This window comes from Prunus avium, chromosome 3 (assembly GCF_965620075.1).
Source record: "Prunus avium chromosome 3, drPruAviu1.hap1.1, whole genome shotgun sequence".
Taxonomy (NCBI): domain Eukaryota; kingdom Viridiplantae; phylum Streptophyta; class Magnoliopsida; order Rosales; family Rosaceae; genus Prunus; species Prunus avium.
The window spans coordinates 3203991-3218202 of record NC_142286.1 but is presented as its reverse complement, the minus strand read 5'-3'; the positions used below and the strand labels follow the sequence as shown (position 1 = coordinate 3218202).

The 14212-nt window shown below is 37.0% G+C and overlaps 2 protein-coding genes across 2 annotated transcripts; both read left to right on the top strand.

The window, feature by feature from the left end:
- Positions 1–1799: 1799 nt before the first annotated feature.
- On the top strand, positions 1800–7753 carry EER4 (Transcription initiation factor TFIID subunit A). The gene is made up of 9 exons (XM_021944899.2): positions 1800–2666; positions 3170–3388; positions 4623–5180; positions 5290–5364; positions 5636–5714; positions 6374–6438; positions 6715–6750; positions 6848–7083; positions 7424–7753. Exons 1-8 carry the CDS (start codon positions 1980–1982, stop codon positions 7022–7024), a joined length of 1896 nt encoding a protein of 631 aa, XP_021800591.1. The 5' UTR covers positions 1800–1979; the 3' UTR covers positions 7025–7083; positions 7424–7753.
- Positions 7754–11187: 3434 nt separating this feature from the next.
- LOC110744866 (transcription factor MYB1) lies at positions 11188–12736 on the top strand. Its single transcript, XM_021944900.2, has 3 exons — positions 11188–11430; positions 11559–11688; positions 11908–12736. Exons 1-3 carry the CDS (start codon positions 11295–11297, stop codon positions 12509–12511), a joined length of 870 nt encoding a protein of 289 aa, XP_021800592.1. The 5' UTR covers positions 11188–11294; the 3' UTR covers positions 12512–12736.
- The last annotated feature ends 1476 nt before the right edge of the window (positions 12737–14212 follow it).

Below are 14212 nucleotides of genomic sequence, written 5' to 3'. Positions count from 1 at the left end.
CCGTAAGAAAATTGCATGACTTATAGTCCAGTCTTTGAATCAATTCGCTATGAAAATCAAAAGTCAATGACAAATTAAAAGGGGAAAATTAGCTTCATAGACAGCTAAACCACTTCAATTTGTAGCGCAAACATCACAGGGATCGTTCTTATGGTAAAAATGACTATCTCTTACTCTTTATACAAGTAAAATTCTGAAATGTGACGTCATAATTACGTTATATAGGAATGTTGGAGCAGAAATTCTTATAATAAAAATGTCTTCCGCAGGTTCTCGACTTTACTCCGCATGCAGAATAAATAAATCTTCAAGCAACACTCCTTCAAAATCAAATGAGAGAGGGTTGGGTACCTGCAAAATATACTCTGACGCTCAAGTCAATTTTTGTATGTATTTGAGTGCACCAATTAATTTGAAATTGCATATCCTCATCTGGTTGTGAAACTGCACCTTTATACCTTATGACAGCCTTGGGATGCAAGCTCCACTTTATACGTCTTATGTCCACTTTTGCCACTTCCGGTTAATGAGAGTTGTGCTTTATCAACTCCCAACCGTGTTCATGTTGTCCATAGATTCATGCGAATTGGGGAGTGCGAGCGTTTGAATATATCCACGAACTCACGTCAAAACCGCTTGTGCATGAGTCAATATGGGGTATTGCGTGTGTGAACCTACATTGAGTGGTGCATATCCGAACCCGTGTTGGGCGGTGCACATCCGAACTCGCATTGGGTTCACGCGTATGCGAACCCGTATTGGGCTAATTCCCATTCGAACTTACATTAGGCTTATGCGTATACGAACCCATATTGAACCAACGCCAATCCGAGCTCGTGTTAGGCTTACGCACATGCGAACCCACATTGGGCCAATGCCCATCCAAACCCATGTTAAGTTGTGCCTAAATCAATCCCGTGACATGATGAATCGATAGGAAATTATTTTGCTCCCACAAGGAATATCATTAAATTCAAACAACAGAAAAAGAATGAAAAGACAAACTTTTGACTGGTAAACAACTTTTAATGAATGTCAATAAATATTTGATCATATAGTATGTTGCAAAATCAAATATTTTGAGCCGTCTATACGAGGTATCAATAAATAATCGCCAACTGTTGATTGATAATTTATACCTTAATGGCGTAAGACCAAACATATAACATGCACATGCAAATTTTACTTTATAAGTAAACTCATGTTCTCAACTCTTCTTTTTTCGTAGATTTAACTAAAGTACATCTACTAATTACAACCTCTGTGACTATCTTAACACTAAAATTGCGACCAATTTGGGTTTTGTGAATTGAGAAAGTCTCAATTACAAAAAGTATATTCACAAATTATTAATGGCGTTTCAAAATTTATGTCTCAATAACGTAAAATTAAAAAATATCAGGCACATGTACATGCAATCGTCAAATAATTATTCCTAATGACATTTCAAAATAGTAATCGTGTACTCATTTTTTATCTTTCTAACTTTTTAATCTCATTTGCATAAGAGTGTGATGGAAATTGCATCGATAAAATGAGATTTAAAAAGAAAGAAAAAAATAAAAAAAGAAAGAGAAAAAGAAAAAAAGAAAGGATCATATGTTGATTTAAAGTGACAATAACAACCAGGTCTCCATGTGTCACCTGCAGATAATAAACGGTCTAGATTTTCACGTGTATGATTTGTTGACTCCAAGGTCCAAAGTTTCTTATGCAACCAAGTCACACGTGTGGCCCACCCCTTGGTTGCCCGTCTGCTGACGTGTATGCACCAGATTCGACCTCCTCTCCCTCTCCCTCTCTCTCTCCAAAGCTCTCCTTCTTCTTCAACCCCTCCCTCGCTCGCTCTCTGAAACTTTTGGTTTCCAGTATCAGAAACCAAGAAAATAAATTTCCAGAATGAATTAGCGTCTTTTTCATCAAGAACAACGAAACCCATCAACCCAATTGTTCAAAGAAAAGCAAACGAATTTTGAAACATGGCTGAAAGTGGCCCATCTTCATCCCCAAAACCCCTGCAACCCTCAAACCCCAACAGCATTGACCCAACTGCAGCATCAACAGCAGCAGCCACAAACATTATAATTAACCAAAACCCATCAAACTCTTCCTCAAACCCACCAATTCCATCCCCTTCAGCTCTCGCCCAATCTCCTCAAATCTCATCCCCTCCCCTCCCTCCTTTGTCCAACATCTCTCTCCCTCAAAACCAACATATTACACCCACTGTTGGATTAGATTACACACAAAAATTGAACCAACAGCCGCAGCAACATCAATCTCAGTCATTGGTGCAACAATCCCAGAATGTGAATGTGAATTCCATGTCCAATTACCAGCTCCAGCAGACCCTGCAGAGGTCTCCTTCGATGTCCCGAGTGAACCAACTTCAGCAACAGACTCAGAACCAGCAGCAGCAGCATTTTGGTATGATGAGGCAGCAGGGGGGTTCGTATCCACAGGTGAATTTTGGTGGCTCCGGTGCTATTCAACAGCAGAATCAGCTGCAACAGCAAAACCAGTCACAGCAGTCGCAGCAACAAATTGGTGGCGGAAACTTGTCGCGATCTGCTTTGATGGGGCAGAGTGGCCACTTACCCATGTTGTCTAGCGCTGCTGCTGTGGCAGCTGCACAATTCACTCTGCAGCCGCAGATGTTGGCCTCGGTATGAGTTTAATTTTCCTCATGAAATTTGCTGTTATCTTTTGATATGGACAGGTGAATGTGGTGTAATTAGTGTGCGTTTACAGAGTACTTGTTGAAGGAAGTGGAAATGCATTAGTTGTAGTGTTTTTTGTAACAACAGAAATTTTTTGATGTGTTTTTCTTTGAATGTTATGTTGGGATAGCCGGTTGCTTCAATAAGGGCAAAACCATGCTACACTTCCTGACTTATGTTATTCATATCCTAAATGGTGTAGTAAAGTACATCATTGCCATAAAAAATCAAATGCAAACAAATTTTAAATTGTAGAAAACAATAATATTTTTATGGTATATCAGTGCCCTTTTCAATTCCGAATTGAATATTAATGCATCAGGGTTGTTGGAGTGATAGACATGTTGCATAATATATATAGCCAGTCAAGTAAGCAAACCAGTGAACTTAATGCTTTCCTAATATTGGAAATGTTCTTGTTTAACAATACCAGTAATTTCTTTATGCAGCCGAGACAAAAAGGTGGGCTCGTCCAAGGTTCCCAGTTTCATGCAGGTAATTCTCCTGCGCAATCTTTACAAGGGACACAAGCAATGGGGATGATGGGATCCATCAATTTAGGTTCTCAACTAAGAGCTAATGGGCTCGCTTCTTATGCTCAACAGAGAATGAACCCTGGCCAACTTAGGCAACAATTGGCCCGACAAAGTTCTCTCACCTCTGCACAGGTATAATATTGCATACTTTACTCTTGCTTGATCTGGTGATTTGGACATCTTCTACTTTATTCCACCAACTACTACATTTATCTGTTTTTCAGTTTCTTATATGCATATGCAAATTATTATATGAAGTTGGGAATACGGAGAACTCACTTTAGCTGATCATGTATGGCATGTAATGAGTCTTTCTACAGTTTGAATTTCTCCCAATTGATTTGTCTTATGTGTTGGTGTTGGACCCTGCAAAATGGGCCAATGCAGTGAGGTCGACTTGCTTTTGGCTCTGCATTTGTAGTCTGACCTGTTTCAGGTGAATGGAGGTTTTTTGTTCTTGGGTTTGAGAGGAGAAATTCAAACTGTAAAATTCCAGTTTCTGGTTCTAAGATGGTTTTGGATATAAGAGAGTGGAGAACCCATTACCCTAATATTCACCTTTTTCTTGGTGAATTTTCCTCTAGTCTTGTTTAAAGACATAAGCCAAAGGTCAGACCATGTATGATGTATCATGTTGCCCTATTGTTTTGCCTTTCCTCGGTTGATTTATATTTCAAACCTTCATTTAAGATCTGCATGTAACAAATGAATCAGGATCATCTAACTACAATGGCACTCCTGCTTTTGTAGCCAACTATAAAATTGCCAAAATACCTGTTTGATTTTACATGTGGGATATCACTTTTGAGGTATGTGCATGCTTTATATCCCTCTTAAATCTTAGAAAGTGTATAAATTTATAATATACTATATTGTGGAAACAATGATGTCAAGATGCTGGATTGGTTTCTTGGTATCATGTGCAAGCCTCACCCTAGTACCCAATGAGGTCCTAGGTTTGTACCTAGCAGCAACTGAGAACTCAATTAGGTCCGCCCAGTAAATATATTTTTCTTTCTCTTTTGGTTGTTGTTGTCATTTACTTGTAGCATCCAACATTAGCCTATTCCATATCAGGTCTAACTGTATGAAGGATCATTTTTCATTTCTTCTTTTGTTTGGAAATGGAGTCAATCATTATGCAATGACCCACTTTGTTTTGTATAGGCCCCCCTTAATGGATAATTGTGTAGAATTCGTGTAATTTTAACATTGTTGCTACAGTATTATCATCTTTCTTCCATGGAAAGATAGAGATGTATTTATGAAGTTTGACGATCTTTGGCAATGCTGTTACTCTATGCATGTCTTTAATGTATATATTAATTCATGGTTGAGACATTTAATCTGAGTTTATAAAGTACAGGTTCAGAGCTTGCCAAGAACGTCTCCACTTGCATTTATGAACCCTCAGCCATCTGGGTTGACTCAGAATGGACAGCCAGCGATGTTGCAGAATTCTTTATCACCACAGTGGTTGAAGCAAATGCCAACAATTTCTGGCCCTGGCTCACCTTCACTCCGTCTTCAACAGCAGAGGCAGCAACAGGTTCTCTATCAGCAGCAGTTGGCTTCGCAAAAGTCTATGCCCTTGAACCAGCAACAGTTTTCCCAGCTTGTACAGCAGCAGCAACAACTGAGCCATCCACAGCTTCAACAGCAACAGCAGCTGCAGCAGCTGCAGCAGCATCAACAACAGCAGCAGCAAATACAGCAACAATCACAGCAACAGCCCTTGAATCAGCAGCAGCAGAACTCCCCGAGAATGGCTGTACCTGCAGGCCAGAAATCTCTTAGTTTAACAGGATCACAGCCTGATGCTACTGCATCTGGTACAACTACACCAGGAGGGAGTTCAAGCCAAGGAACAGAAGCAACTAACCAACTTCTTGGGAAGAGAAAGATACAAGATTTAGTCTCTCAGGTCTTTCCTTCTTATTTACTCTTATTTTTTCTTTCACTTTTTGGCGTGTATATGGGGTTGGGGTATGTGCTAATAAATTTCTCATTGAGAACCTTTTCTTCCTCCCCAGGTTGATTCACAGGGAAGGCTGGATCCTGAAGTTGAAGATCTTCTCTTGGAGATTGCTGATGACTTCATTGATTCTGTGAGGCTCGGTGACATGCTAACATTTTATACTATATATAATGACGTCCAGTTGCATTTCATCTGTAGATCACATTTGGACAACTGAGATACATCTCAACTTGTCATCTGTAGTTTCAAAGTTGATATACAAGTCCTCTTAATCATGTTTGTATGGCCCAAATCAATTTTTATATTGCTAAAATGTACTTTTCTCTTTCCAAGTTCTGCCTCGTCAAGCTATTTATGACATGTTGCATGGACATTACGTACTTATCCTATACCTATTTCAGGTGACAACATATGCATGCAATTTGGCAAAGCATAGAAAATCTTCAAATTTAGAGTCCAAGGATGTGTTGCTACACCTAGGTTTGTGCTGTACCACATCTCATCTCCATATTTCTTGTGATTATTGGTGAATTTTTTATGTTATAGAAGTTGCATAACTAGTTTACTGTTCTCCCAGTTTGATGATTAGAGAAAGATCTTATATGAGTTGAAATATGATGCAAAAAGAGAGGTTGATGAATATGCATACTAAAGAAATCATTGAATTTAACTGATCTGTCTAATTGTTAAAAAATCTGTGTTCATATACTTAATCTGATTTGTGTCTGAATCAGATCAATGTACTTCTGGCTGTGTATTTATTTTTCTTTGGATTTGTTGTTGGCCCCATGTTGTGCCCTATCGTTGTGCTTATCTTTCCCTGTATTTTTCTTCTTGATTTTACTTATTAGGTTTTGAGTTTTCCAAGTATCATCGGAGTTTCTTGATTATCGGAAAAAATAATAATAATAAGGCTCTTGGGTTGGATAGTATCGTTCTTTTTTAGTAAGTTATGAGTTTTGAAGTTCATTAAGGTCAATTTTAGGCTCATGGGATGAATCTGAGGTTTGCGGAGATATCTACAATAATAGCATGGAAGCTATGGTAGCATTTAACAAAATATTGGACACACTTATCCTTTATATAAATCATAGTTGGCGCACGTGTACCAAATTTAATGCATTAAACTAATTTTGCAGAGAAAAATTGGAATTTGACAATTCCTGGATTTTCAAGTGAAGAGAGGAAGTACCAAAACAAATCTGTAAGCATCTTCGACATCTTGGAATAAACATTGGTGCATCTGTTTCAAATATGATAAGTACTTTTTAAGTTGAATATGCTATGTTTGTTTGGTTGAATTTGTAATCAACTATTGAAACCACAAAAATCTCTCTCTCTCTCTCTGGGTGAAACATTGCCATGATCTCATCAATCCCATATATGCCCTTTTTAGTGCAATTCTTTATTTTATTATTATTATTATCAAGTCGATCGAAGAGATTTATTGGATATCTTGCTTATAAGTTATAACATGCAGTTGTCAAGTGATCTACACAAGAAGCGTTTAGATATGGTAAGCTGCAATTTTATGTGTATATGTGTTTCCTTTCAATATTCCTTTTGTTTTTAAGCAAAAATAAAAGCTGGTCTACAATTAACCATTTGGTCAGATACGGACGCTGATGGAATCATCGCACCTGGAAACGAATACCAATAATCCTAAAGAGATGATGAGAGGGTTTGGCAATCCAGTTGGTGCCAACCACTTAAGACCTTCACTTGGTGCAGAACAGTTGGTTTCACAATCAACTGGTTCTCAAATGCTGCAGCAAATGACGCGATTCTAAGACATCAGTTATCAGTGTTTATTGGGTCTCCTTGTGGATTTAAGTTCTTAGATATGTTGGTAAGCTTCCTCATTCACTAGTTTTATGATTCCCTTTCATCCTTCTAGGCTAGAAACTACAATAGAAGTACAGCAAAACATGATCTTCTCCGAGGAATCTAGTATTTCATTTTGAATTGGCCCCTAGATTCCCTACTTAGGAGTCGTCTAACCTAAGAGCCATTTGACTTGGCCCCTATTTGTCCAAGCTCTCTAGTTCAGTTTGCATCTTATCTTAGGTCATGGGATTCCCCAAGCTTCAGATTGGTTCCAGTGCTTACCAGACTTTAGTTCATTGACATTGCTTGTAAATCTGGGTTCGTTGTTTGTCGCTTAATCTGTTAACTGTTTTGTACCACAGGTTTTGGCTAGCAAAAGCAGGAGCAGTATTTGGATTGATAGAAGCACAAATCTGTAATTACTTGCTAAGAAAAAGATAATTAGGTGGGTTAAGGTCAGTGTAGTAAGCTACAGCATTGTCTTTTGAATTTGTTGATCATTTGGGTTGGACTGGCATTTTTACATTTCATAGGCTCATAAGGCCAACTCTCTGCCTACTAAAGTTTGTTGGGTTGGGCTTTGTAATCTAATTTGTTATCTGTAGTTTTTTTATATAAATATTTTATTGAAAGCTTTTTGGCTTGGATCTTATTTGTATGGTAATCATTTAAAAAGAAGAATTGGTTGGACACCTTTGTATATTACATTTTTGTTTTGGGGTGAATTTTTATACTAATTTTGCTTGCACCCCAAGTGATCATGTATGGATTAGAAAAAGTGGCAAACTAGATATTTACAAAATCATTGTGCAGCTTTGTTTTGTGATTTTGAGCTTTGTGATGTGACCCAAAAGCATAATATATATATATATATATATACACACTAGATTTGAATGGTGGGTGTGCAGAAGACACTAACGTTTCATCTCTAAGCTAACAGTCAACTCCAGTTTAGCTCTGATGAAAAATACAAAAGAAAGAAGCTCAAATCACTGTGTATATATGTGACAGATATCATTTGCGTGATTCTTCGTAGCTAGCCTTTTCAGGAATGAAGTATAGAAGGGAGAGTATTTCTTTTTTAGCCTAAATGAGGTTAGACAAGTCAAGGATAAGAATAATTTTGTTAATATGACAAGAGATTGCCAGCAATGAATTATTGGTAGATAGATATAGTAGCCTAACTAGTTTATGCATTTTCTAATACAAATCCCTGTACGATTATTGACTAGTATATGATCTAATACAATTATGATATCACCTAATTCGTTAGTTGAAATGCCTGAATCTTGATACATGCACTTGATTGTCCTTTATTATTATTATTATTATTCTGCTTAATTATGCAACGTGTTATAACTTCTTTCTTTTCGTCTCATTTGTCCAAAAAAAAGACTTGCTTTTCTTTTCCTTCCTCATCTTAAACCGTATATATGTGGAGGCTTTACAAGCATGTCCAGCTTCCATAATATTAGTTTCTAATTCTCAAACTTCTCTCTCTCTCTCTCTCTCTCTCTCTCCCTCTCTCTCATATATTACATATGAACGGTTTAAAATTGAAAACAAGAAACTAGTTGAATTCAATAGTTGTAAATTAAGCATCGACACATCTATCTGTCTAATATCATAGGATTTGCACAAATTGATCACACGAATCTGATACCAACGATGGATTAATACAAACGATATTAGGAGAGGGGATTCAAACCCATAACCTTGGGTGCATAGTTGCTACTCATGGCCTAAGTATTTTCCGTGGGAAATCATAGAGCTAAGTAATTTTGGTGAGAAATCAGAATGCTCTTGAACGTCAGTTGGATGAAAAAAATAGCGGAAACTTTTGAATTTCCACACGTTAATCATGAAAGTTGTCTATATATGCCTAAATGGTATGGTAGTGTGAAACCAATCCAATCGCGTGAGGTGCCGTTTTGGGCAAAAAAATCTTTGCATTTGATGTGGTCACACTTGAGTTCTTAGTCACACTCAGAGCCAATGACTGTCTGATATGCTAACTTATTGTTGTGGTGCTTACCTTCTGGAATCCATGCGTAATCGGCACTATCCAAAGGACAATCCTACTCCAAGACCTTGGGAGGATAATGTTTCTAGAGCCCTCTCTCTTAAAGTTAGGGTGGGCATGGTATGTTTTTTATTTTGGTTTAGGTTTCCAAACATCACACTTGAATTTAAAAAGTTTTACGATTCAGATTAGTTCTGTTTAAATCTCAAATTTATAGTTTATGTGTATATAAAAGGAAATCGTTCAAATATAATTAGTTTTTGACAATAAATAAAAGGAAATTGTTCAAATTTTCTCGTAAATTGCGTGCATTTCAAAGATTGATTGTGATTAATTAGTTCGACAATATAATTAGCACTTAATATTGAAAATGATCAGGGTCCTAAAGTAAGCAGGTTGACGGCCCCTACATGCACATAAGTAAGTGATGTCAGTGATCTGCTGTTTGTGGGGATGGGCGAGAAAGAACACACACACAAAGCCCTTGAGAAAAGTTTAAAGTTAGTGACCACTACATTTGTATGCTATTGATTGATCGTCCTCTCTCATGTTGAATGGTAGCAGCAGCCGCCCGCCTCCATGGATGACAAGTAAGTTGGTGGTTCACATTCTTGAATCATATCATGGTTTCGTTTATGCTCCATCATCGTGCGCATAAGGTCCACCTTAATCATTTAGTAATATGTAGGTTTTAGGGCTTAATCTTATATAAGTTATAATTATAGCTGTTAAAAACACTGCGCTTTGGTATCCTCTCCGAAACTAGGGTTCATCATCATGTGTTATGGGTAGTGTGGATTGGTAATTTTAAGGTTAAGGCAATAACTTATGGGAAGGACAGCGTGATACACATTTTGGATCGAGAGCTCCATTGGATTCCTAATCATTAGTGGTTTTTGACAAGGGGAAAATTATACTTGAGTGGAAATTATATTGTGGGGGTTACTAAAAGCTTTAGTCATTAAAAAAAGCAAAAAATGTGACTAAAAGCCGTTTTAGTCACCAAATAATGGTGACTGTTGCCACTTTTTGTACTATTGATCACAAATGCCAAAATGAATTGTTGCAATATCCATACTATCTCGATTCGCCTTAACCACGAGGAACACATTTTTTCCATACTATACTAAAACTTGTATTTACTTTGTTATTTTGTCCCAGTTTAGTTGAGAATTGCTAAGTAGGGACTAGAACCACTACAAAATTGTTGGATTAGGACCAAAAAGTTGGGTGACTAACTACAATTGGATTAAACCCACAGGCATAATTCAATTGAAGACAACAAAGCATTACTCAAATCACTTGAACTTTTAAATGGGTAATACTATCTTGTTAGAGAGTGACGATTTATATTAACAGATTGCAAATTTTTATCATACATTCAAGTAAATACTCATCATTATTGTCAATCTGAACCACACGTCACTTCTCATCGAGCATCACATGGCCATTAACCAAATGTGTTGTGGTCCAAATGGTGTGGTTGAGTGTGGGCAGATGGCCTCTCCCCAGTGGAAACAGCCAATGCTTGCTTCCCTGTTCAAACACCACAAATTTTCCGTACATTTTGGATTGGAGGCAAAATATAAGATATTCGGACGTAAATTTGTTTCTTTTTCAACCAACTTTCAAGGCCGTGTGAGAAAGTTAGCTAGCACAAAGCAGCAGCCCATGAGAGACATAATAATAACCTCAGTCTAATTTATATATAGTTTTAATTAATTAATTTTTAGCTTTGAGGTAGAGGTACGTATCATCATCACCACCCCCCCACCCCCACCCCCACCCTGGTTTTTTTTTTAAGTGCAAAGCATGCATTATAATTGAACCTATGCACAATTTAATTTAATTTATTGGTAATTAGTGTTATACTATTTAATTTGTTCCCTGAATACTAGAAAAACTGTTAGGCAAAAAGAAGGTTTCCTAAATCACATGCAACCTCAACACTTCTGTGGCCTTTCGACCCCAAAAAAAAAACACTTCTGTGGCCCCCTTTTTCTCTTTATTTTTTAGGTATAATACTAATTTAGTGAACCCAGTTGCAGTGGGGTACTTAATGATTCATGCCCATCATTGTACCAATATATATACAGATCTTCCACTCTCTCTTCATCTGCCCACGACTTATTAGTATTTCCATTTGAAGAGAGAGAGAGAGAGAGAGAGAGGATTTTGAGGTTCCTTAGTTCTATAGGGTGACTCTATAGATGGGAAGAAGTCCTTGTTGTTCAAAAGATGAGGGCTTAAATAGAGGAGCTTGGACAGCTATGGAAGACAAAATACTGACAGAGTATATAACAGTTCATGGTGAGGGGAAATGGAGAAACCTTCCCAAAAGAGCAGGTGAGATAGCTTTTACTCTTACACAACTGAAATACTTGTGGAAATAAAAAAAAACTTCTCTTTTTCTTCATATATTTCGAAGGAAAATGCATAGGGCATATCATTGATGGAATGGATGGGTTTTGCAGGGCTTAAGAGATGTGGGAAAAGTTGCAGGCTCCGATGGTTGAACTATCTAAGACCGGATATCAAGAGAGGAAACATCACTCGTGACGAAGAAGAGCTCATCATCAGGCTCCACAAGCTCCTTGGAAACAGGTATATTATTTTTGGGTAATAATATAATATAAATTATATAATGTCTTGCGTCTCACCACGTATTGAAGTTGAATACTTTAATTCTATAAAATAAATACGCATTTTTCTTTTTTCTTTGAGTTAAGTAAATAAGTTGCATAGGGCTCATAGCTCAAATGATTACGAGCATTTACCCTAAGTTCGATTCCCATGAGTTTTAATATTGTGTTATTGGTGCAGATGGTCTTTGATAGCTGGAAGGCTCCCAGGCCGAACAGACAATGAAATCAAGAATTACTGGAACACTACGATTGGAAAGAAAATTCAAGGACACCCATTTTCCGATGGAAATCGTAAACCACCAAAGCAAACCCAAGAAAACCCAAAACCCACACAGCCCCCTAAAGTCGATACAAATTCATGCACCAAAGTGGTCAGAACAAAGGCATCAAGGTGCACCAAAGTGTTCATACCCCAAGAGGCACAAAATCCTGATGACCATCTTGGGGACGACAATGATCACGTGTCCAATAATGCTCCACTTGTGTCCGTTGACCAGGTCAACGATCAAGTTGCGGGGATTGAGGAACCGTTGTCACCTATATTTCTTTTGGATGATGAAAACAGCTCGTGTGAGTTCATGGTGGACTTTAAGGTGGATGAGAATTTTCTGTCGGATTTTCTTAACGTGGATTTTTCTGAGCTCTATAATAATGGAAATGATGAGGGAGGTGAAGTTGCTTCTGCTACTGCATGTGACAAAGTCCCAGATTTCCGATCTTCCTCCATGGTTCCTGTCATTGACTATGAATTGGACTGGCTCATAGATAATACAGCTCATTAATAAAATAAAAATTAGCTAGCCCCAAAAACTTTAGCTTATACGTAATTAGCTTCCTAATAAGAAAATGCTTCTGGTTGATTTTGTGTGTGTGGGTGTACAAAATATGACGTGAGTACGTTTCTGCACTTGCAGTCGGTGATTTCATTAATTGTATTGGGTAGTCAATGACTGCAAGTGTCTGGGTGATCGAAGTCTACTCTATTATGGTCATCCACAGTGCTAGAAGATGTTATGTCATTTACAAAATAATTCCTCATGCTTCTCAATCTCTGGAATATGTACTTGTTTTCGCAACAAAATCAAGTTGCCAGTCTTGAATTCCTTTTTTTGGTGTCATATCTTTTTTCTCCTTTCATTTCATTTCATTGACGGATATAAATTGGAATATTCCAAGTACTGACATCATCACGGTTTTGATCATAATATAAACAGTGTGGATTATGTTCAAATGAGTGATTAATATTATATAATTATTTTAAATTATATTAAAACTCGTTAACGGTAAAAATTGTAACAATAAAAAATAATGAACTTATTAGAAATCATAATCCAACAGGTTCAACTAGAAGTTAACCTTTCATTAAAAAATAATGAAGAAAAGGAAAACAAGGTTTAGCTTAGTGGAAATGACTTCAACTTGCACACTTTTGTGTGTGAGAAAACCCATCTCTTAATATTACTTGTATTCAAACAAAAGTTATAATTATAACGAAGAAAAGTAGACTTGATGATAAGATTGTCTAAAACAAGTGTGAATGAAAAAATAACAAACCCATTTGGTGTAAGAACTTTGTTTATCACAAAGTGTAATGTCACATAATCTCATGATTACGTCCGTACTATTTTCCACAAAAAAGAGGAAAAACCCAATCTTTATTGTTGTTGGATGCATGTTAAAGATCTATTATATGCCAATTACATCCTTGATTATTAATTTTGGTGTTGATTAAAGAATAAAATATATTATCTTAATGTTAGAGGCTCAGCTTCCAATGGATTCTCTATCAACCAACCTACTCTCCTTTTCTACATCCAAATGTCACGACTTTCTCTTCTTAATATATATATATATATATATATTATTTTTTTATTTTTTCATACAAGCGATAATCTAAAGACTACAAGGGGAGAGATATCTCTGACACACACATTATCAAGTTGTAGTGGCGGACCCGCAGAGGCGCAAGGAGATGCACATGTACCTCCCCTCGTCGGAAAACACTTTGAAAGTGGTGGAATCTACGCCTCTGCTCTACCATGGAAGTGTCCACAAGTTGCTCGAAGAAATGCCTCAACAAAACTCCTTTTGTTTGCTATGTTGCAGGGCTGCTGCGTGCAGCACAGCGCGCATATTTTTTATTTTTTTAAAATTTCTGGCCAAAATGACGTCGTTCCACGAAACTTGCTGCCAGAGTGCCTTCAAATTTGCACTTCATCATAATCAGTATTATATACTATTATTAATAATTTAATACAAAACATCCAAATTCCAATCGCAAAAGCCAGCGACCCAAATTCCAATCGCAAAAGCCAGCGACCCAAATTCCAATCGCAAGGTCTTCTTTTTATTATTTTTTGGGAGAGAACTCCATCCAAGTCTTTACAAAACATCTTAGCCAAATAAATAAAAAGTCTTTATAAAACATCATATTCATATCCTTTTTTTTTATGTCCACACACACCAAGTCTTTTTTTTGTTGT

What these genes read in the sequence shown, in the direction of transcription:
- LOC110744866 (XM_021944900.2), top strand. Translation starts at nt 11,295, where the DNA reads ATGGGAAGAAGTCCTTGTTGTTCAAAAGATGAGGGCTTAAATAGAGGA. An exon ending in AAACCTTCCCAAAAGAGCAG is followed by an intron (nt 11,431 to 11,558) that starts GTGAGATAGCTT and finishes TGGGTTTTGCAG; the next exon opens with GGCTTAAGAGATGTGGGAAA. An exon ending in CACAAGCTCCTTGGAAACAG is followed by an intron (nt 11,689 to 11,907) that starts GTATATTATTTT and finishes TTATTGGTGCAG; the next exon opens with ATGGTCTTTGATAGCTGGAA.
- EER4 (XM_021944899.2), top strand. Translation starts at nt 1,980, where the DNA reads ATGGCTGAAAGTGGCCCATCTTCATCCCCAAAACCCCTGCAACCCTCA. An exon ending in TACAAGATTTAGTCTCTCAG is followed by an intron (nt 5,181 to 5,289) that starts GTCTTTCCTTCT and finishes CTTCCTCCCCAG; the next exon opens with GTTGATTCACAGGGAAGGCT. An exon ending in GGAAGTACCAAAACAAATCT is followed by an intron (nt 6,439 to 6,714) that starts GTAAGCATCTTC and finishes TATAACATGCAG; the next exon opens with TTGTCAAGTGATCTACACAA.